This window comes from Diabrotica virgifera, chromosome 3, assembly GCF_917563875.1.
Source record: "Diabrotica virgifera virgifera chromosome 3, PGI_DIABVI_V3a".
NCBI classification, from domain to species: Eukaryota; Metazoa; Arthropoda; class Insecta; order Coleoptera; family Chrysomelidae; genus Diabrotica; species Diabrotica virgifera.
In genome coordinates this window covers 260868935-260893082 of record NC_065445.1, presented here as the reverse complement: position 1 = coordinate 260893082, position 24148 = coordinate 260868935, and the positions used below count along the sequence as shown (strand labels likewise).

At 32.3% G+C, this 24148-nt stretch overlaps 1 protein-coding gene across 1 annotated transcript in view; it reads right to left on the bottom strand.

Annotated features, from left to right (window-relative positions):
• Nucleotides 1–1639: 1639 nt before the first annotated feature.
• The window catches only part of LOC114324758 (uncharacterized), a 1163158-nt gene continuing 1140649 nt past the window's right edge, over nt 1640–24148 (bottom strand). Inside the window, exon 19 of the mRNA XM_050646138.1 lies at nt 1640–22997. Within this exon, the coding sequence (XP_050502095.1) occupies nt 22836–22997 (162 nt within the window). The 3' untranslated portion in view covers nt 1640–22835. The remainder of the gene's footprint in view (nt 22998–24148) is intronic.

Here is a 24148-nt window from a genome sequence, read left to right as displayed (position 1 = left end):
CTAAGTCTCTTTCACTATTTCCTACTAACACGATATCATCAGCATACATTAAGCACCATGGAATGTTACCCTGTAGTTTCGCTGTTATCTGGTCCAAAACTAATGAGAATAAATACGGACTAAGCACAGAGCCTTGGTGCAATCCTACTTTCACATGAAATTTATCAGTCTCTCCCACTCCTATCCTACTGGTGGTTGTTACTCCCTCATACATATCCCTCACAATCTTTACATATTCACCAGGAATTCCTTTCTTATTGAGTGCCCACCACAGAATCTCTCGAGGAACTCTATCATATGCTCTCTCAAGATCAATGAATACCGTATGAGCGTTTGTTTCTTTACTCCTGTATTTTTCCATCAACTGCCTTGTAATGAAAATTGCATCTGTTGTTGATCTGCCCTGCATAAAGCCAAATTGATTCTCGGATATTTCGGTCTCTTCACGTATCCGTCTATCAATTACTCTTTCCCATATTTTCATGGTGTGGCGAAGCAGTTTTATAGCCCTTTAGTTTGTACATTGTTGTATATCTCCCTTGTTTTTGTAAACAGGTACCAGTATACTGCTTCTCCATTCGTCTGAAATTTGTCCAACTTCCATAATTCTATTAAATAGACCTGCTAGCCACCTTGTTCCTGTCTCCCTCAATGCTCAACATACTTCCCCAGAAATATCATCTGGTCCTACCGCTTTTCCTTTCTTTATTTTTTGAAGCACTTGAGCCACTTCCTCGTTGGTTATTTTGGTGACTATTTCTGCTACTGTCTCCGTTGACTCTACAGGCTGTCTGTCAAATTATTCATTTAATAAGCTGTCAAAGTACTTTCTCCATCTCTTTTTGACATCCATTTCGTGAACTAGTATTTTATTATTTTCATCTCGGATACATCTAATCTGATTAAAATCTTTTGCTTTCTTTGCTATCTGTTTGGCTATTTTATATATCTTCGTTTCGCCTTCCCTGGTATCAAGTTGATCGTATAGGTTTGAATACGTTTCTGCTTTGGCTTTTGCTATTGCCACTTTCGCTTCCTTTTTCGCCACCATATAGTTTTGAAGATCTGTGTCAGATCTGGTTTCTTGCCCCTTTTTATATAATTTTCTCTTCTCCTTTATTTTTCCTTGTACTTCGTTTGACCACCACCAAGTCTCTTTATTCTCAAACTTTTTTCCTGACGTTTTCCCAAGTATTTCAATAGCACTCTCTCTAATACTACTGGCCATTTTTCTCCAAATTGTATTAGGGCTTCCTTTCATGTTCCAACATATATTTTCTACTATTCTTCTCCTGAATAGACCTTCTTTCTCATCTTTTAGCAGCCACCACTTGATTTTTTGTGGTCCTCTCCGATATTTTTGTTTAGTTTCGCTTTTTACTTCGATGTCCAGAACAAGCAGCTTATGTTGTTGGCTTACTGTCTCACTAACTATTACCTTGCAGTCCTTGCATTCACGTATGTCTTCTTTCCTTATCATGAAGTAGTCTAGTTGGGATTAATGTTGTCCACTTTTGTAGGTAATAAGTTGAGTTTCTCTCTTTTTAAAGAATGTGTTAACAATCGCCATATCCAATGCTGTTGCTAATTCAAGCAATACAATTTACACTGGTAAGGGTAACTAAATAAATTTAACGCATAAATTTTAAAATTTTTATTCACATATAATTTTCAACAACGTGCTTGTGTGGATTTTGTAATTACTGATGATTTAACACAAAAGTTATAACAACTATATAACATTGACTAAAGTTACTAATACTGTCCTAATCGGGTTAGCGAAAAACATAGCAGGACGAGTAATAAAAAACATTGAAAATAAAAAGGATAGTCCATATGTACATATAAATAGTTATAAATATATTGGAAGGATTGGACATTGTTTACTTATAAATCGAAAACTTTAACCTTTTAGAAAATTTACTTAAAAGTTCTTATATCAATATTTTTATTGGTTTATAATAAATTATAGTATCACTTATTGCAGATAACAAACTTAATTTTTGTTTTTATTTTCGTTCTAAATTGGTTATAGAATTTAGAGTGTTCTGTGTGGATATCTTACTTATTATATCAGTTTCAGTTGTTATACAAAATTGAAAACAATGATATTTCGGTCTGATATATTTTTAGTACGTTATTACGATTAATACGCCTTTTCTTATGTTTTTGTTTAACTAATCTATTCAAAACGTTCTTTAGAGTTACCTGCCTATTTAAGAAATATATACGCATAAGTAATATATCGTCTTATATTATTTTCTAATTTTGTTTTCTCCCTTTTCAATGTTGTTCTGAAACTATTTCCTTGTGGCATGTTTATAATTAACTATTTTCAATGGAAAATGAGCCACAATTTTACCAAAAAAATTATTTTATTAACGTTTCGACGCCCAAGTCGGGTGTCGTTGTCAAAATACAGAATAATATTAATTTTTTATTTATATATTTACTCCTTTTTAATTACAGGTCCTTTTTTTCGGTCCATTGCCACTATTTGTCTCACCCCTATTTTCTCCAGGTTTTCTTTGAGTGAATCTTTCTACCCTTTGCTAGGCAGCTCTACAGACCTTCTCTTCCTTTCTTCTTCTGTTCTTTTCTGAAACACACTTTTCATAACAAGATTGCCATTATTCCGCATTTTTTGTCATTACTTTCTTAGTCTATTGGGTTAAATATATATAACTAGATTTTATTTTTAAAAGAGAAACCCTAACTTTTTCTATTTGCACCTCCATTCGTTTGTCACTCTATTTCTGCAAACACCACATATTACTAAAAGGATTTTACGTTCCCACACCAGCAATTTATTTACTTCTTTTTTGCTAGTGCCCACGTTTTGCTTCCATATGTGCTTTATGCTGGTCTTCTTATGGTTTTGTGTATTTGGATATATTTTGAACCGACAAAAATAAGCTTAAAATTTTAATCTTAAAAAATAAAATACATAGAAGTAAGTGCATTGGATACAATAAGAAACTTCTTAAGTTAGTTAAAATATACAGTTAACGATATATTTCGCGAAATCACGGAAGTAAGAATAGATGAAAGAATAGGAGTGGAAAAAATCTTGGCTCTGATATCCAACTGGTATATAAGATTCAGAAATTTTCAAATATTTCAGCGGATTCTGCTTCGTATATGTATATCTATATATATATATATATATATATATATATATATATATATATATATATATATATATATATATATATATGTAGCTACATTCGAACTATATTTTTCTTAGAGATTAAACTAGATAATTTGTTAATATTATTTGTACTATTTATACGTTGAGCAATGTAAATATTAAAATATAGGTATAGTTGTATTATAGTTGTGCTGTTGACATAAGGAAAACTGTCGAAACTTGTTCCTTATAAAAAAGTGCAACAATATTGATTTTTATACCCTGGATTTAAAATTCTTAAATTATAGCTGTGTATGTTTTAGTGGTATATTTAAACTACTTACAGTCGGAAAAATGAAAGATTACCCATGAGCGATCTTATTAAACACATATTTTCTATGTTCCAGAAAGTAATGAACCAGTACGATTATTATAAGAACAGTTTATATAATTTATTATATGTTCTTGCGCTGGCCAATTTTTTTTGTGACACGGTCACAGGAAAATACAGCGTGTTTTATATGTTGGTTCATGAGTAATCTTTCATTTTTCCTACTGTAAATATTGTTTATATGTAAAGTATTTGCTTATATTATTATTTACACAATAATTGAATTGATGTACTGTCGTCCAAAAATCAATATTAAATAAAAATATTACACAGAGACAAGTAGAGGACAAAAATAGGTCTGCTTAGGAGAGGGATAAAATAAATAGCACTAAAATGAAAAATAAAAAACGTATGTAAAATGGTAACTTAAGGGCGTCGGCGTAAAAGTTCGGGCCAATGTGTTTTAAATGCATTCATTTTTTTCGAATCAATTAAGCGATTAGAATTTGTAAAGTAGGGGCTGTAGTTTACCCGACTTTCCCCCATTAGTTCCGGGACAACTTATATTGCATTATTTCTTGAAATTTATAAATAGGATGCGCAATAATAATTTGATATCCAGTGAAATTTTATATTCATAATATATGATTTGTGAGTGGTAGGCGCAAAATCTTGGTCCAATGCTATTTAACTACATTCATTTTTTTCGAATCCTGAGAAATTTAAACGCAGAATGAAAGATTACCTTATTATTAAGTGCCTAAAGTCCATGAAAACTTCTATAATGTTTATTTTAATAAGTTACAGGGGTGAAAATAAAAGAGAAAATTTAGTGTCATTTTTAATTTCAAATATTTTATTCAAAAGAAACTTTGTTTATTCCAAGGGACTTTCGCCCCTTGGTAATGATGTAGTCTTTCATTCTGTGTTTAAAGTTTTCAAAAATATTTATTAGTTTTTTCAGAATTCGAAAAAAATAAACGCATTTAAATAGCATTGGACCAAGATTTTGCGCCTACTCCTTATAGTAAAATAATATGAATATTAATTAATTATATTTATTTCTTATATATAAGATTTTCATGAATTATCCTTTTTATTTTCAATGTTACGCATAAAACAAAGAACTTAGGAACCTAGAGTCAATGATTTTTGGGGGAGTTTGTATATAAAAGTTAAAGGAATTTTTTTTCGGCAAAATATTGGTCATGTGCATTTATTTGGTAATTGGAACTGCATCGTATTTTGCAAGAATATTTCAAATTCATTATAAGCTGTTTTACTTGGAACTTTATTTCTTATGATTTGCAGTTTAAGTTTGTGAAGAGTTTTCTCTTCTATTGTTTCATTAATTGTCATTACATAACTTAATTAATCAACGTGGCCTTACATGGCAAATTTTTATATCAAATTAGATGTCTCTAATTTCATTTTGACCAGTTACTTCTCTCTTCTTAATTACGCTTTTATGTTTTTTAGTTTGAATAACATTGTTTTCATTTCATCTGCTATTTGCCTTTCATTATTTTCTTATCATCAGTTTTCTTTCTAATCTCTTCTATTTACGTACATTTCTTCATATTGTCAATGCTTCTTAAAAACTCAACTTTAGTGAGTCCGTTAATGACAAGAGATGTGTCAAAAAATTTGATTTCTCATTTTTACTACACTTTTTGAGTGTTATATTAGATATTAGATATACCTTCCATGCTTAATTTGTATATTATATTGGCCTTCGTCAGTACTTCAAAAAGTTACTGTATCGTATGCTTATTACACCAGCTCATTTTTCTGCTTAATACCACCTTTACCGTCCATTCCGTTAAGTTTAGACAAGGCAAAAACGGCGGGTTCGTTGGAATAAAAAATATTCCCATGAGATTTTTTTGCATAATCAAAAACACATTCGTGAGACACCCCAGAATAAGGTTCAAGGAGTCGCCCACGCGAAAAGTGGTCCAGTTTTTTTTAAACAATTTTTTTAAATCAAATTTTAAAAATAAATATTTTCGGTACAGACAATTTTTTGTAGATTCTTTCCACAATTCTGGATAAAAAATGTCTCTTATAATTTTTCTCTAAATTTGATCGTTTTCGCGTTAAAAGCAATGTAAAATTTGAAAAACGCGAATATAGCCATTTTTAAGACTTAATAACTTGGTTAAAAATTATTATTATGAAAGTCAGAAAGTGACTAAATCAAAGTTTAAAGCTCCCTCTACATGATCCTGAAGAAATTTGTGTCATTAATTGATTACTAAGCTGTTATTTTTAATTATTAACAATGAGCGGCAAGATCGTATTGACGCGGCTGTAAATGTGAGTGCGAGTAAGATGCACCTTTGACTGTCGGAATGGCATCTCTCTCGCACTCAGCATTGACGGCTGCCTAATACGTGCATGACGCTCATTACTATTACTTAAAAATAACAGCTTAGTAATAAAATATTGACAAAAATTTTGTCAGGAGCTTGTAGGGGGGCTTTACTACTTTACTACTAACTTTAATTTCTAACGTGATATGTACTAAGAGTATAAGTCATAAAAAAGTTTTTTCGGGATTCTTCTATATTTTGAATTATATAATTAATAAGGTATTACCAAAGTAGAAAGTAAAATAGTTAATTATTAATTTAATAATCATATTTCGTCACCATTTTCATATTTAGTTGTAATAATTATTTCATCAGTGGTAAAAAAGACTTCGAAAAGTCCTAATAAAAAATTTTCATTTTTGACTTATACTCTTAATACATAGCACTCTAGATTTAGTCTTTTCTGACTTTCATAATAATAACTTTTAACTGAGTTATTAAGCCTTGAAAATCGCAATTTTTCGTTTTTTTTTCAAAGTTAAGCATAACTCGAAAACGGTCAACACTAGAGAAAAATTATAAGAAACCTTTTTTATCCAGAATGGTCCAAAAAATAAAAAAAAATACCCGAGCCTAAAATATTGTCTTTTGCAATTTGATTAAAAAAAATTGTTAAAAAAAATTTGGACCAGTTTTCACGTGGGTGACTTCTTGAACCTTATTCTGGGATGTCTCACTAATGTGATTATGCAAAAAATCTCATGGGAATATTTTCTCCAACGAACCCGCCGTTTTCGGCTTGTCTAGTTGTACTTGTAATATTTCCTTGATCACTTGAGCGTAGAGCTCCAAAGAAATGATTACACCTAAATAAAACCTCGGTAATTTTTCACTCTATTTTTTATTGTTTTGTACATTATGTGAAATAGGTTCCCGTTGTATGATACATATCCTTTTTCTAGCCTATATTTGTTAAAAACTTCGGCTAATATTATGTTTCTTGGCCTTGTATGTCTTGTATTTTAGTGGTCAATATTTTCAGAACAAAAAATACAGTAAAACCTCGATATAACGGACTAATTGGGGGGGCGGGGTATCCTTAAAGCCGAAAGACGGTTATATAAAAATAGGTTCAAAATAAAACAAAAACATATCGACGCACTTGCTTAAGGTAATCCTGCTTTGAAAAAGGAATCAAGTTTTGTTTGCAATTGTGAAGTTTTTTTTATACACACAACTCTCTAAAATAACGAAAATGCGTATGATACAGTTGAACTTATATTAGCTATTTAAGGATAATAAGTAAATGTTACTAGATCGTCGAGATTCGGTATTACCTCTAATAACTTCATTTTTGGCAGGGGTTTGTCTTCTTCGCTATCTTCACTTCTATCCTTATTTTTAGTAAGTATTCTGTTATGTCACTTTCAGCCATTATGTTATACCCATGGTCACCTTCATCTACTTCTGGACGCTGGTTGTTAAACATCTTCCTCAGCTACTTCTCCGGAATTATTTTGTATTGTCCTACAGAAATTAGGAACTTCCAACTTCTAGATCTATGTCTGCATCTTGGCTAACAAACAAATTCCTAACCATTTTTTAATGTTTGCTCTTTCACCTTTTTCGATGCACAGTAAAATTAAAATTAGCTTTATCATGCAATACAACCATTACTTACTAAAAACTTTCTGCGATATATTTATTTGGTGGCCAAAACTATTCCCTAATGCCCTAATCTATGGGGAGCCCTAATCATACATAACTAAAGTTACCTCTTATGAACGTAGAATATTTTCAGAGGAATTAGCAGGAGCGTTTTCTAAAATCAATAAATATTTCACCTCTTCCGTCGGTGTTTCCAGATTCTTCTGTTGAAATTTTCTCACTTCAGATACAAATTCTTTAAAAAACCAGTTTTTGAAAATATCTAATGTGAACCATGCCTTATTTAAGCTATAATATGAAACGGACAGAGAAATTCTTTGTAAAATACATTGTTTGGGGTCCACCGGTACCCCAATGGTATGCAATGTATTTTGGTACGGGACGGGTAAAGCATGGATTTTTTGACCGTTATAATCGAAGTCCGTTAAATAGAGGTCCGTTATATCGAGGTTTTACTGTAGAGACTTGATTGTACTTTAAAATATATCAAGTTTTTAGGATGAGAAATCCGATAATTGCTGATCTAGTTGATGAGTGTCTTTTAAGACATCATGTTGTATTATGTCAATTTATTTCCATTTGTAAATTATTTCTCATAATTAAGGTGTAAATTCAAATAAAAATAACGGAAAATTTCAGCATTTTTGATTAAAGATCACAATTCAAAAATGAACAATAAAAAAACTCACTCTACCGAAACAGCTGTAGTGACGTTAAATTATAATAAATATGGAAGTATTGAAAACAAAAGTCTTCAGTGTTTTATTGCTAAATAAAATGAATTTCCATCAAGTAACGGCCAAATCCATCAGTTATTAATAAGCAATAGCTCTACCAAAGATGAATATCATGATGCAGCCAATACGATGCAGTCTCAAAGCAGTCTTTTAGGAATGACTATATATTACTGCACAAAATAATTTTTATTTCTATATACAGAATGTCTTAAACCAACTGATGTATGATTATCTTCATTTCTTAGCCAATGAAGAATGGCGCGGTAAATCTGAATATTTTCTCAATATTTTGGACAGTAAATATTATTTTAATCGATATATTTTGTTAAAGAAATGACAAGTTTGCTGCTAAAAGTGTTAAAAGATACCAAACACAAAACAAATATCAATAGCACTTTAAATATGACAGGGTCAGTCGTGATAAAATAAGCTTTTGGTAGCTGATCACTCACATTGACAATGACATCATTATGTCAACTATCAGCTATCTCTTGTACATTGTCGTCCTTATAATAGGGCTTTTCATCGAATGTCATTTGTATCGAGCTTCTGTCATGTGTCACATAATATTAATATATCTACGCCATACGTCTTTGGTTTGTATCATTTGTATATACCAATAACGTATGACGTAGATATATTAGTACTATGTGACACATGACAAACGCTCGAAACAAATGACTGTGAATGAAAAGCCCTATTAGCAACCAGTCGCTAATTATAGTCCATAATGTGAGGAATTATCCTCTGCACTGAGTAACCCACGTGTTGTATTGGGAGTCATGTGATACTTGGTGCCATATCTAGGGAAATTTTAACCACCACTTTAAATTAAACCTAATTATGTATATCTATCATAATTCTAAAACCTTTAGAGGGCTTTCTCCTACATTTTTTGGTGGTTCAGCATGTTATACAGGGCGGCTCGTATCACTTTAAGTAGGTAGTGCCAGAATTCGGGCAGCTGCCTAAATTTTTAGTGAGGGTTCACGATATTGTCAAAAAAAGTATAAAATAGAAATTTAAAAAAATAGGTACGGATACTTTTACATTATGTAGGTATATATTATATTATTTTTGGGGTGTCAAGAAATTTAAACATTTAAAATGCATTCAGTGATTGATTTGACATCATGTCCGTCCAACAAGTAAAATCTCCAAAATATCTCAACTTATCGCCCTTTACACAAATACCCGAAAACTATAACTAACTGAAATTCACCAGCGACGCGATGTCTGTCGCTTCATCGGCAATCACTGCAACACAAAGATTATTTTCAATTTCTTTCCTTATTTCCTCGTGATAAACATCTAAGATGCACCGAAGGAGTTCATTTTGTGTTGTTTTGAGGTACACGCTTTTAAAGATTTGGAACTTTGAATATGAACCTAAGTCTTTGGTCTAATTCGGCTAACATTGAACAGTTCCATAAAGATGCCTCTATTTTTTGAATTTTTCTTTTCGTCGTGATTTCTCAAAACTAACTCGAAAGCTCCACAAAACCATATAGATATAATTTTTAATTTGATTCAAAACATATCGATTCTTTATCCACTTCTTGTTCATTGTGTTTAATTAGACTATCACGATAAGCTGAATTTAACTCGAGTTTTATTAAAAATTAAAAAAACTTAAATTACTTAAAAACGTAATAGTTTATAATAAAAAGTTTAATCATTAAAAATGTAATAATTATAAATACAAAAACGAGCGAGCGAGCGCGTAAAAAAACTCGAAAATATAATGTACTACCCTGTGCAAGAATCTTTTTGGAGCTAAGATCCACTATTCACTATGATGAGCATAGTAAAAAATATTAGATCTTCCTTGTCGAGCCAGGCACGAATAGTCTCATTTAAACGTGTATTAAAAGTGCAATATAGCTGTATCTCTGTCACTTACATAGAATGCCCGTAAAATATTTCTCTTTTCAGTTGAGCCATCTAAGCTTTCGGCACGATGCGATCATCCCGTCCGCTGTGAGTGGCGAGGGTTGTACTACACTGCACAGTTGCCAGATTTTATATAATTTATATAGAGAAAAGAAATACGCACAAAAAATGAACGGGAATTAAAACGGTTTAAAGATAAAAAAATATGTTTCTTCATAAAAATAAGGTAGCACCATAGTAAGCACCAAAATAAGGCTCCTGATGTTATAAACCTGTTATCAGTACTAATGTCGATCTTTTTAGATTGAAAACGTTCTGTAATTTTGATGAAGTCCTTTAAGGATTTTAATAAATAGGTATTCATATCTTTTACAAAATATGCATTTTTATAAATTCTTTGTGATTAATGGTATTCAGCCAGCTATATAAAATTTTTTCTTATGGATTTTACTTTTAATTTATTACCTACATCATTTGGTTTAAGACATTTTGCATTACTCTAACCAAAATCTATAATATAATATATTTCTCTTTATTAACAAGAATAGTTTAGTACACAAAAAATATACCTTATATTTCGGATTGTGTCTTAATATTTCGATTTTTTTCAAAAGTTGTTCTTTGGATGAGACATTAATAAAAAATGCATAAAAGATATCTATTATACTGAAATAGAAAAAATATAGGAGACAAAAATATAATAAAAGTTTCATTGTAATCAAAGTTTCAGTAATAATGAAAGATGTAGGATCAAATATTTTCCAAACTTAATATCTTTGGATTTAGTTTAGATAGATTAGATAGATACAACAATCTGGTCTGACTACCAAAAAAATATTTTCCATAATAGATATTTTTTTGTGTACTTTATTTTCATAAAAATATTTTCACATATCAATATAACTGTTTATTTTCGAACAAAAATATGTAGACACTTGGATTTGAGTAGAAAATGCAATAATAAATGCAGCTTTTTAATGAAACATTATTTTTTTTAAATATATATGAACAGAAAGTTATGAGTAAAAGTATTAAATTAATAACATTTTTTTGTCTATAAATAAAACCTTTAAAACTATTGTTTCCTAAATTATCACCAGATTTGTTTGTATGAGTTGTAAGACTTTATATATCTTTCCTTCTTCTTATTTTCCACTTTCTTCTCTCTGATTTTGTTTAGATGTCTGTAGAACTTTCGACTTTCATTTTAATTTCCTAGCTTTTCTATGCTTTCAAATTGCTTTTCCTCAAATTGCTTCTATTTCTTCTATGAAATATGTTTTGCCTCTTCTTAGGGTTCGGTATTTCCTCGTTGCTTCTCTTGTTATCCTGCTTGATCTGTCTTTGGAGATGCTTTATTTTTTTACCATGCTTCATATCGATTACACTTTTATTTGATTATTTTATGCGATACTATTTTTACATAATTTTGTCACCCGACTGTTTTCAGCACCTTGCCTATTTATTATAATTTAACAGACCCTTTTTGTTTACCGAATTTGATTTATGTGTTTGTGATGAATTCTTCCGTAATAATCTTTCTTATTCTGGAACATTGTAATAATGTATAAATAGGGGCTTTTGGAATTAGTAAGTCATTTGTGAATTTCAAACCGTCGGTGTACTTTGATATGTAACGGGCGCGGTATTTTTGAATTTGTAATTAGATAAATTAGTAGGTTTGGTGTAATAAATAAATTAAATATGGTGGTTTGTAAAATAAAAGATATAAATTCAGTGTTTTTCACTTGTTTAGAAGTAAGTTATTAAAAATAAATAAAGTCAACTAAAACTAAACATTAGTGAATAAAAGAACATAGAAAAGTCAAGTCAGTTTTGTAACATTTGTAACACTATTTTCGAATTTTGAGTGCAAAATACTAAAGAAAATATTTGGACCAAATGCAGCGATGGTTCGTGGATAATTAAAATGAACCACGAGCTGGATGAACTAATGCAGAGGGCAGATATTGTTAGATTTGTAGTCACAAAGACTAAACTGGCTTGGTCACTTAGAAACAATGCCAGATAATCAAACTGTAAAAGTAATCCAGAGATGGAAGCCCTAAGGAAATATAACAAGAGGAAGGCTCCGTGAAAGATGGATAGATGACGTAGAGAGGATCTTAAAGCCGTGAACATCAGGAAGTGGCGAAGGAAATTATCCGACAGGGCAGAATGGAAGAACATTGCTAAGCAGGCCAAGACTCGCAAAGGGTTGTAGCGCCATTAGAAGAAGAAAAAGAAGACTATTTTCGAATCCATTGATCTACATAAGAAATCCACTTCTTAAAAACAGGTGATCCAAGCTTTATTTTTTAAAACCTGTTGGTTTACTCGGTTAAAACATTGGTTACTTGGTTTCCAAAATGAGGATAGTAGTGCTCAAACTAAATTTGAATTTAAATTAGTATTATAGAAATCCGACATAGGATTGATATGATAGAAATGCATTCCTGCTATTTCGAAGTTTGGTATAACTGAAGCATAGAGCAGAAGCACCAATTTCATAAATTTATAGTGCTTTCCTAGGGGAGCACTGCAGCACTGGGAAAAATAGCTCTTATACACGCAGAATTCTACAATTTTCAGCTCATCGTCAATTCCTTGAAAAATTTATTTAACCATACTTATAAATAATATCGTTTTTAGTGATTAAGTGACCTCATCAGGGAACTGATGATGAGCCGGAAATTATAGAGCTCAAAATTGGTCGTCCAAAGTACAATTAAACCAACGGCAAGTAAGCCTTTTCTTTTCTTTTCTTTTTTTACCTATTTAGAAATGGACTTACATGTGTCAGTTTATTCAGGATGCACAAAAATATTTTGTGAGTATTTAGAAAACAATAATTTTTAATAATTTAGTCATGATAATGGATTAGTCTGACGATTTTTTAATTATTTTTAATTAAAAACATCTCAAACTTCACAAAAAGTTATAATAAACGAATAAATGCAACAAATATAGAATCACAATGACAATATTTATAAATATGTTAATTTTTAATATAAACTATAAAAGATTTAACAATATTAGAGGAAAATACCATTTAAAATATATTCAGGAATATCTAAATCCAGATTATATTTAAAATAAAATTAATCAATATTCAATGACGTGCCGTTAAAAGGGATATCATTTGTATTTATTGACTTTCATGAGTGAACTTAAATTTTTTTTAAATTTCCCCTAAAACTCCAATACAAAGATAATACCGATCATAACACATGACACTCAACAGATCAGTGTCTACAAGTCAATATTTTTAACACAAAATTCTTTAAAATTTTGTTATTTGTATTATATTTAACAAGTAATTGGACTTCGTAAGTCCTAGATTTTCACCCAAAGTAATCGAAAGTGGAATTGGAAGTCGGACGGTCGACGGACAGACAGCCTCAGTCAAATTTCTCACCTTTAATACCATCCTTGGATTATAAGCTTTCATTTGACATCTCATTTGTCATTCTACCTGGTATAATGACGGAGGAGCTATATTCGCGGTCGGACGGACCGACGGACAGACAGCCTAAGTCAAATTTCTCACTTTTAGTACTATCCTTGGATTATAAGCCTTCATTTGACACCTCATTTTTCATTCTACCTGGTATAATGACGGAGGAGTTATATTCGCGGTCGGACGGACCGACGGACAGACAACCTAAGTTAAATTTCTCACCTTTAGTACCATTCTTCGATTATAAGCTTTCATTTGACATCTCATTTGTCATTCTACCTGGTATAATGATGGAGGAGCTATATTCGGGGTCCGACGGACCGACGGACAGACAGCCTAAGTCAAATTTCTCACCTTTAGTACCATCTTTGGATTATAAGCTTTCATTTGACATCTCATTTGTCATTCTACCTGGTATAATGATGGAGGAGCTATATTCGGGGTCCGACGGACCGACGGACAGACAGCTTAAGTCAAATTTCTCACCTTTAGTACCATCTTTGGATTATAAGCTTTCATTTGACACCTCACTTGTCATTCTACCTAGTATAATGACGGAGGAGTTGTGGTTACGGACAGACGGACAGACGGACGTGGATAATCCAAAGTTTTCACATTTTTTCAAAATTGGGTGAAAACAAAAAAAATAAAAGTTTCACTTTGAAGATTGTTTCCGATGTACTCATAGCTAACTACCAGGCTTAACAGATTTTCCTAACTTAGTAGGGTATTTTTATAATAGGAAGAGGTCGACAGGAATGTACATGCATAGTTGAATTGAGTGGCCGTTTGCCAAAAGCTGATATGTCCATTTTCGATATTTTTGAAGAGCAAATTCAAATGTCCAAGATGTCCATAAAATCACAGTTTTAGAGATATCATATTTGGTTTTAGAGTTTATTGTTTATACAGCTATTTATATGAGGTCACATACATATAAGAAAAAACGGTAATGTTATGGCCGTCGTGGAAATTTGAATTTGCTCTCCTGAAAAGTACCAAAAATGGACATATCTGCTATTGCCAAACGACCAGTCAATTGTAAAGAAGATATTTGGTCTTACATAATTTGAAATCAGATAAAGATTATAAGAGATTGCAATCTCTACCTGAGAGAATGAATGATTTTATGAAAAAACGGAAATAAGCTCAAAGTTTTTAGTCCGATATGAAAAAAACAGGCTGAGTTCCATAAATAAGCACTTCTGGCCACGAAGGTAAGATAGGTAGATAACACTCTCAGTCAGGATGCAGTAAAGATTCTTGATAAGCAGTAAGTTGAATTTATTTGTAAAAACTGCATACTTCGGTTATTAATTATAACAGATACGATTTTATCGTTTATAGATACACAAAAACAACCGACTAGAATAATTGAGGCCTATAGAATCAAAACCTGCTACATCCATGTTTTGAAATTTTTCAGGAGGCCAAAAAAACATTACAACTGTAAATTTTCCAAAAAATATCCGGCATTTCTCAATAAAAGGGGCATCAATAAATGTCATAAAATGGCACACTAATTTGGTATAAAGTCATTTCTCTTCATGCCGCTTAAATCTTCAGAAATTTGTTCTTTTAGTTTGGATATATCAGATTTTGACTCTAAGCCCATATAATTCCAAATTCCTCATTTTCAACTGCTTTTGGCGCAATTAATGCACTAAAAGTAGATATTAAACCATTTTTATAGGAAAACATACAAAATATACAAGAAAAAGAAGTACTTTATTCGCAGTGATATCACCAGGGCGGTTTGGGGTTACAATCCCCTCTTCTCATTGGAATGTACTTTGAGCTTAAATTGGCGGTATTCTATACCTCCAGAAGTTGTAACCCATCTAAGGATCATCCTGGTTACGCCGTTGCTTTATTGTTCATAAAAGTAATGGACATAGCAGGGTTTGGTTCTAACGTTAACATTCCACTGACGTACTTTAAAGCGGATTTAGAAGGTTTTGAGCCGAAACTTTATGACTGTAGATTAATATGTTTGAACTTTAAAAATGTGTAAAAAAAAGGGAAGACGAAAAATTTAGGATTTAGCAGGATTTGATTCCGATGGGCTCAATTATAGAACTGAAGGAACTATACTTATATCTCTCTTTTCATTTCCCCATTAACGAGGATCCTGATTTTCTCCAAAACTCCTAATAAATTTTCTCCATTGTACCCTTCAACTGCCCTAAGGGATTCGCAGAGTGGCCCTGGATCATCTGGATGGTGACCATCCTCTTAGTCTTCTCCTCGGAACCTTTCCAGAAACAATTAATCTTTCTCAATTATTGTTTGCTGTTCGAACCACTTAAATAAAGAACCGTAGAATTCGCTACAGACATGTTGTAGATAGCTTTTCTTTAATGCCAAGTTGATTAAAAATGAAAACGTTTGTCCAATGAGCTGTGCAAGGTATGCACAACATTCTTCTCCGAGTCCAAATCTCAAAGATATCCATTTTTGGCGTTTTTATGCGAGGAGAGTTCAACTCTCGGTCTTGGATCAATCTTATCTTGATTTTTAATAGATAGATCGGCATTTTCAAAATCTTATGATGAGGCGACTTATAGTTACATTAGATCCGGGATAGGTGAAGCTGTCTACTATCTGGTATCCCTGCTTCTTAAGTGGTTACTTAGCTGAATAGTGTTAAATATGTTTATTACTATTATTCTCGTCGTATCTTTATTAATATTAAGATCACCTTCATTGATTTCTAACACACCTTTTCGCAAAAGATTTAGCATTTCTCGTTAATTTGCTGCTATAAGTATAGTGTCATCAGCAAATCTTAAATTGGAGATTTTTCTACTAGCCACCGTTACTCCATTGACCCATCCTTCTAAATCCATCATGATAGTCAAAACTAGTGTAGCAGTCTAACCCAGAAGGAAGAAGACTACCAGGCACCAGATGGAGAAACAGCATCCACTTGGAGATGAACAAAGACCCTATGCAATGAAAGAAATGTCGGAAGAATGAACAGTCAACCACCAAGACCAACGATGGGCTGTAGAGCTACAGAGTAATTAAGTATTTATTATGAATTTTAAGGGTTGCAGTCATAATATCTTTTAAATGACATTTTCCAGTTTCATAGTAATTTAAAGATATGCCTTTTTATTTTGTATAAGTTTATTAAATGGTTCATTGTACCATAGTTTTACAGTTGTCAGAAAAATAAAGTACAAAATGTATTCCTGATTTCTTGAAGCAAGAGACCGCCAGTAAAAATCGGTTAGTAAACTCCATTTTGGTTTTAAAAATTGATATTTGCTTTCAATACTAGTATTTGTAGATCAATATAGTATAAAAGCAACATCTTTCTGATAACAAAAGTATTGTATCAATTAAAGACGACAATCAATGTGTATATTTATCCAAATTGCCCAAAAGTACTTTGCATATATTTTTTATAATAATGTCTCTTATATTTTTACTGACTGTCTGTGTAGCTAGATGTCTTACACGTTTTTATACAATATTATAGGGATTTAAATGATACATATGATGAGATCCAAAAACTGAGTGCTTATGAAAACTCGAAAGGATGTGCTTAACAGTAATCTTCTTCTGACGTGGATCGTAATTGCTTTCAATACTTTACTAAAGACAAGTGAAACTAATGAATAATTAAATTATAAAAAACGTTAAAATCGAAGTAAAAAACTTTGATGAAAAAAATATAAGAATAAAAAAAAACGAACGCTCATAGTTATTAATTAATCTTGACAGAGCATAATAATATGATACAATTCAACGAGAGTTTCTCTGGTGGTTTCATTTTTATAACCCAGCTAACTAGAGAACAACTTATTTCCTGAAGTTATATATTTAGCGAAGTAAGAAAAACGTTCGTTAAAAATGTATCAGAGAACGCGACATACATAAAAAAATTAGGGCATCCACCAAATTCTAATCTTCGAAGCATCCGCCAAGAATTGAGTAAGTACCTTCGCCAAATTTTGAAGTACCACAGAACAAACATGGAAAATTTGGGGTTGAACACCGCAAATCTGACAAATATTTAAGTAAATTAACATATTACGCCCAAAAAAACAAAAAATTACTTCGTCTCTATTAAATTCTTTTTTTATTTTTCGAAAGTTGTTTGTTATTATAATTGGTCAATAATTGCTTCCGGTTTCCAATTCGGAAGTTGTAACATCAAAATAAAAGTACTTTCAACGTAGTTATCATGGTTTTTATTGTGGTTAATTCCCATTAACGATAGTAAAATAGTATTAAAATCTCACAAGAAAATAGTTTCGAAATAATACGCTGATTTATTTTTTTGATGCGATTTTATTATGAAATATTTCACGAACTAATCTATAAAGGAATATTTTTCATTACACAATTTTTTTCTAATGAAAAATATCTTTTTCTCCTCGACGGAGGTTGGCAATCATCATAGCTATTCGGACTTTAGAGACAACTCCTCTGTAAAATTCATTTGATGTACATCCGCACCATTTTCTCAGGTTGCGCAGCCATGATATTTTAGATCTCGCTATGCTTCCTTTTCCGGATCTTTCCCTGCAGCTGGAGCAAGTTGTATCTCTTTCCACGTTTAATATGACCGATATTCCAATTTTCTTGTTTTGACTATATTTAAGACTTTCATGTCTTTATTCCTCTTTCTCAGAACATCTTTGTGACGTGTTCTGTCCAGAATATCTTGAGTATTCTTCTATACACCCACAACTCGAATGATTACAGTTTTTTCATTTATGCCGCATTCAATGTCCAAGCTTCCATTTCATAAAACAAAGTCGACAAAACGTAGCATCTGGTCAACCTAACTAGGTCTAACTTTAAATTTCTGGTGCAGAGTGCTTTTATGAATTTATTAAAATTTGCTCTAGCCTTTTCTATTGTAATTTTAATTTCTATTTGTGAAGTTAATAACTGTTCTGCGATATGCATATTGCTCTACTCGTTCGATATTGGTTCTATTTATGAGTAGATTCTCGTTGTTTCTTTGAGTTTTAGATATTCTCATTTTTGTCATTATTAGATCGTATTCTTGGCCATACACCGCTATTCTGTTCATCAGTCTCTAAACATCTTAAAAATTTTCGGCTAAGATGACAGTGTCATCCGCATATCTAATGTTATTAATAGGCACTCCTTCTTCTTCTTCTTCTACGGCACTACAGCCCAAATTGAGCCTTGGCCTCCTTTATTTTTTGCCTCCACCCTTGCTTGTCTGTGGCTGCTCTTCTCCATACACGGACTACTAAAAGGGCTTGTGCGTCGCTGTTTACTGTGTCCTCCCAGCGCTTTCTTGGCTTTCCAACCGATCTTTTACCCTGCATTCTAGCATTCAGTGCTCTTTTTGGTAGCCTATCCTCTCCCATTCTTATCACATGTCTGGCCCATTGCAATCTTTGTATTCTAATGAAGTCCGACAAGCACTTCTGGCTTAAGGTACTTCATTTACCTTTATTCTAGCTGTTTCGCTCTCTTTTTAGGATCTCTTCCGAGTAGGCATTAAAAATAATTGGCGATAATACGCATCCCTGTCTCACCCTACGTCTAATTTAAATTTCCTCTGACAGGTGTTCGTTAACACGTACTTTGCTCGCTGCTTGTGGTGTAGATTCGATATGATCCTGAGATGACTGCAATTATTTATCTTAATTGATATCAAGGCATTCATTAGTTAATCATGTACTTTATCGGATGCTTTATTATTATCAATAAAACATGCATGAAACAACATCTTCTACTTCTTGTCTTTTTTCCTTATGCCTGTTACGACGTCGGATTATGGTCCGTTGTTTCCTTTACCCATTTTTTTCCACGATTTTCTGTTTTTGGCTAGGCGTTTCATTCCCTCTTTAGTTTTCCCTCGTGCATTTCCTATGTTCTTTATTTGATCCCTCCAATTATTTTGGGGACACCCTCTTCTCCTATTTGTCGTGTTTTCCATTTCCAGAATTTTCCTGGGCATCCTTTCTGGCTTCATTCTTATCACATTATGTCCATACCATTCTAGTTGTATATTTTGGATGTGATATAATATTGGCTCTATTTCCATTCTTCTTCTTATTTCTTCATTTCTTATTCTATCCCATTTTGATTCTCATGCGATTGTTCTTAAGTGCTTCATATCCATGGTTTCTATTTTTGACTCATGTTTCTTCTACATTGTCCAATTTTCAATGAAGCAACATGAAAAAACATCAAAAGGTACTTATCTGCTGTAATAATATTTTAATATAATTAACTTTGGCAAATATAATTCTACGTAAATCTAAGAGATAGCTGCATAAACACTTTTCCATGACTTCCCTTCTCCTAAATTAATTTTCATTGATTTTATTATTAATTAATTATAATGTGAGATTTTGTTCTTGCTATCTTACCCGGTTTGACTTGTTTTGAAATCTAACATTGACCTAATAATTAAAACCACGTCATTTTCAGCTCTCCGTGTTATCATAGTGACTTAATTTTAATGAACTTATCTACAGTTTCAAATTATTTTAACGAAATCATTGTTTATTCTGGGAAATTAGTTGGTAGATAAGTTTACAGAAACTATTTTTTTGTAATTATAATGGTAAAATATTTAAACCGCATAAACCGCAGGCAAAATATTTTGTAGGTAAAAGCAGCACGTTGCTCATTTTGGATACGTCACTTATCCGGAAGAAAAATGACACAACTCAAAATGCATAATTACAGTTATCTTGTTAAATTGACTCCAAATACCCTATACGTTTACAGGAAAAATGTCACATTGATGTTTGGCGGTAAAATTAATACTTTTTTTCGGAATAATGACACTTTTTAGAGTTATGCTCTGACATTCGACGTGAACCTTTCGTTATTCATTACAAAATTGATATATTTCGAGAAGTGTCCTAGGTATTTTTCGTTAATATTAAAAAAAGGGACCAATATTTTAAAAGAAAAGTGACATAACTCAAAATTTGATCTCTTTTCTTTGTTAAATCAGATCGCTTACTGAGTTCTATAGTGGCACATTTTCAGAAAATGGTGTTTTGTGATAACCACTACTTAAAAATCACGAAATTTCACTTTATAATTGAACGAAACCAACATAAAGGTAGCTTGCATAGAATCCCCTAGATAGAGTTGTACCACGTGCATATTTCCCTCCATTTCGCTCGAGCGGCAGCACTATACAGTCACATATTTAATATGCCGTTGACTTTAGGTGTGTTTGTGTTGCTTGTACGTGGAATACCGGCATATTTTCATAAAACTAATGTTATGCCATTTTTTAATTTTTATATCCTTCAATAAAAATATCTTATTTGTTAGTCTATACCGGCCCATTAAAAGTTGTGCCAGTATGGAATGAATTTTTTGCAAAAACACACTCTTTGTGTCAGAAAAATTTAAGGTTGTGTCGGTATAGAATTTACTTAAATTCAAATACTTTACTTTATGCCATGAAAGAACAAAGTTGTGTCAGTATAGGTTTACTTTTTCTTAGACTTCACTTAGACTGTAAGAAGAACAATGTAAGAAGTGGATACAAAACAGAATTAAAGGCCTCCGAAACTCTGGACAATCTTATCAAATGTACAACAGGAAGATATACATTTCAGCCAGATCAGTTAGAGATCCGTGTGACATCACAAAATGCAGGCAAACATGTACCGGAAATGCATAGAAGAAGAGAGATGAGCTTTTTTTTTAAGTTATACTGGGATTTTGGAGACATTTCCAAGCAGCTAAAAATTATAAGTGCATTGATGGAACGGATTAATGTAGCAAAGAGTGGTTTAAGAACCAATAACCATTCTTTTTATTTTGTTAAACAAGGTAAAAAAGTGAGGGTGTGCAAAGTTTTTTTCATTTCGACTTTCTGTACTACTTTAGGTCTTTAGGGAGAAGTCTTTGTTAAGTGATGTTTTAATACTGGATGTCGAAAAGGATATTCATAGCATGTTCCTGTATAAAACTTCCTTTAAAGAATTTTATTTTAAAATGGTCGACTTATTCAAAGAAATACGAACCATAACAAAATATTCTTTGATAGAAGATAAAATTGAAAATAAAATGTGACTACTGTCAGATTTAACTAAAATGTCATGTTAGAATAAATGTCATAAATGTGTATTATCACGGACTTACCCTTTTTCCTATCATTTGTTACGCACTGAAAAATGCTCATGAAAAGGACAATACACGATTTAAGTATGTTACAAAGAATTTCTTAAGCGAATTACTAAGGTTCTAAGTGCCACCAAAGTGGTTAAAAAGTATTGAATAACAACAGACTTATTTTACCCCCTTATTTTGTATTTATTGCTATATTGCAGAAAATTTAATACCTTAAGACAATTTTTACCAGTCGTATATCATACAAAATTCAATTATCTTTATTTTATTTCTCTATGACTTTGTTCCAAAACGAATCGTCTTAAAGTTATAAGCAAAGAAAGCAGAAAAAATCGATGTATTTCGAAATTTTTAAATATTTTAATTTTTTTATTAATGATCCGGGCATATTTGAGAAGGAGCATAAGTCAATTATTATTACTGAAGGTGTCAGCTAACTTTATCTGCAAAAATCCGAATGCCACCTCTCACATCCAAAAATAGACGTTTTTTCGCAGATCCTTACTTGTCTATTAGTATAGTCTCAAAAGCAACTAAGATCCACCGTCTCAAAAATATGGGTATAGTAAAGTTAGCTTCACAGTAATACTATTAACATTTACAAAAATATGGGAGTCATTGGCAAAAAATATTATATCCTAACAAATAGAGGCCTGCTATTCGATGAAATATATAGATTCTTCCTATACAGACTAAATTTTTCGACGTTCTCGCTGATTGTGTATATTGAGGATATTTTCAAACCTGTTTTGTTCGGAATAATTTGAAAACTGGCATGATTGTTCAGTGTCTGGGATCCCTGTAAAAGCAAAGGTCTTTTCTGCGAGTCCGATTTGTTCTTGAAGAAGTTGACTACGTGCTTCGGGGTAGAAAGCCGAATAGATAGAGGCCTTTTGTTGGAAGAAAATGGCGCTTTCCCGTGCAGGAAAGCCAATTCCGTTCTTCTTCTATTCAAGACGTTATTATAAACATTAGTATCTTTGTTGTTCTTTCCGAAGTTGTTATAATAATACTGCAATATACTCCCGGTATGACTATTGTTCCGCTTATTGTTCTGCTTATTAGACACGTTATTCTGGATCAGCCTAGGGGTGGGATTGGGATAGTATATTTTGTTAAGGGTAGTTTGGGGTGCGCTTTGTTGTTTATAGAGACAGTTACAAGGTGAAGTGGCTTGACAAGCTACTTCGCTACGTTGTCACACTTCCTGTAGGAATTTGATCGGACAAATACCCTGGCGGTTATCACCGGAGCGGATCATGACCATGCCGTCTAACTCTTCGCCAATCTGTATGACTATTTGGTCCCTAAGGAGCATCAGACCGTTATCACCATCTGACACCTGAAGGTTGTGGGTAACCTGAAACATATAAAAATAAAAAGTTAACGAATTAATTTAAAAATAATTAATTACTATTTATTTGGGGCTAGCACCCCAACTTTAAGATGTAACACCAAGAACGATTTGAAAGGAGAAGAAGAATAATACAGACGGAAGAGCGAGTAGCAGGACTGAGGAAGGAAGCAGCAGAGGGGAAGAAACACAGAGCGATAAAACTCGAGGAGAGATATCCAGGAGGAGAGAAATGGAAGAGGAGTATGAAATGGAAGCTAGAAAGAGTGCAAGCAAAAGAGAAGAAGGGATAGGGAAGATAAGAGGGAAAAAGGGGAAGAGAAACAAAAACAAGAGAGAGAAAGGAAAGAAATAGTAGAGAAAAGAAGAAGGTGAAGAAAACATAAGGATAAAAAAATTAAGAAAGATGGTGTAGGGAGAGAAATCGTCAGAAAGGAAAAAGAAGAAAAACCGAGCAGCTTGGAGAGCGGAAGCTTCTCCGATGAATGGTAAAGGAGAGGCCTACAGCTAGCAAGTGGAGAAAAAAGAGAACAAAGAACAGGTTTTTAGAAAATCTGTTTGCACAGGTGTGCAGTCCAACATGAAACGCTTGCAAGGAAAAAATCGGCGACAATGAGGGTTTAAGTAGAGCTAAAGGATCCAGAAGCAGTTAAAAGAAGGGTGAAATATGACTGTCACGGACGAGATAACTAAATGCAAGGACAAAAGGAGACAATAGAGTTCCAAAGTGAAGACTGACAAAAAGGAGGTCTTGAAGGGTACAACTGAAAAGTGATACTGATACTGGTAGCCAGTGAGGAAAATACAAAAAATGGCAATCCCAAGTGGAGAGGACGTACTATGAACTGAGAAGAATGAACGAAAAATGAAATAAAGACAGAGCAACATGTAGATTCTACGAAAGTGCAGAGCAAATGGTCGAAAATATTGTCTGCATTTGCAATATAAGTGTTTGTTGTCGCCATAAATACCTGATGCAGGTTTTTTTTTAGAAATTTATCAGGTAAAAAACGTGAACCTAACCTAATCTAACTTCGAAATGGATAATACGGTTCCTTAGAGTTCAGAATACCTATAAAATTACGTTTAGTATATGGATCATTAAGGTAAACAGATGTAAATATTTTCTTTCTTAATGCTTCCTTAAGAGTCATAAT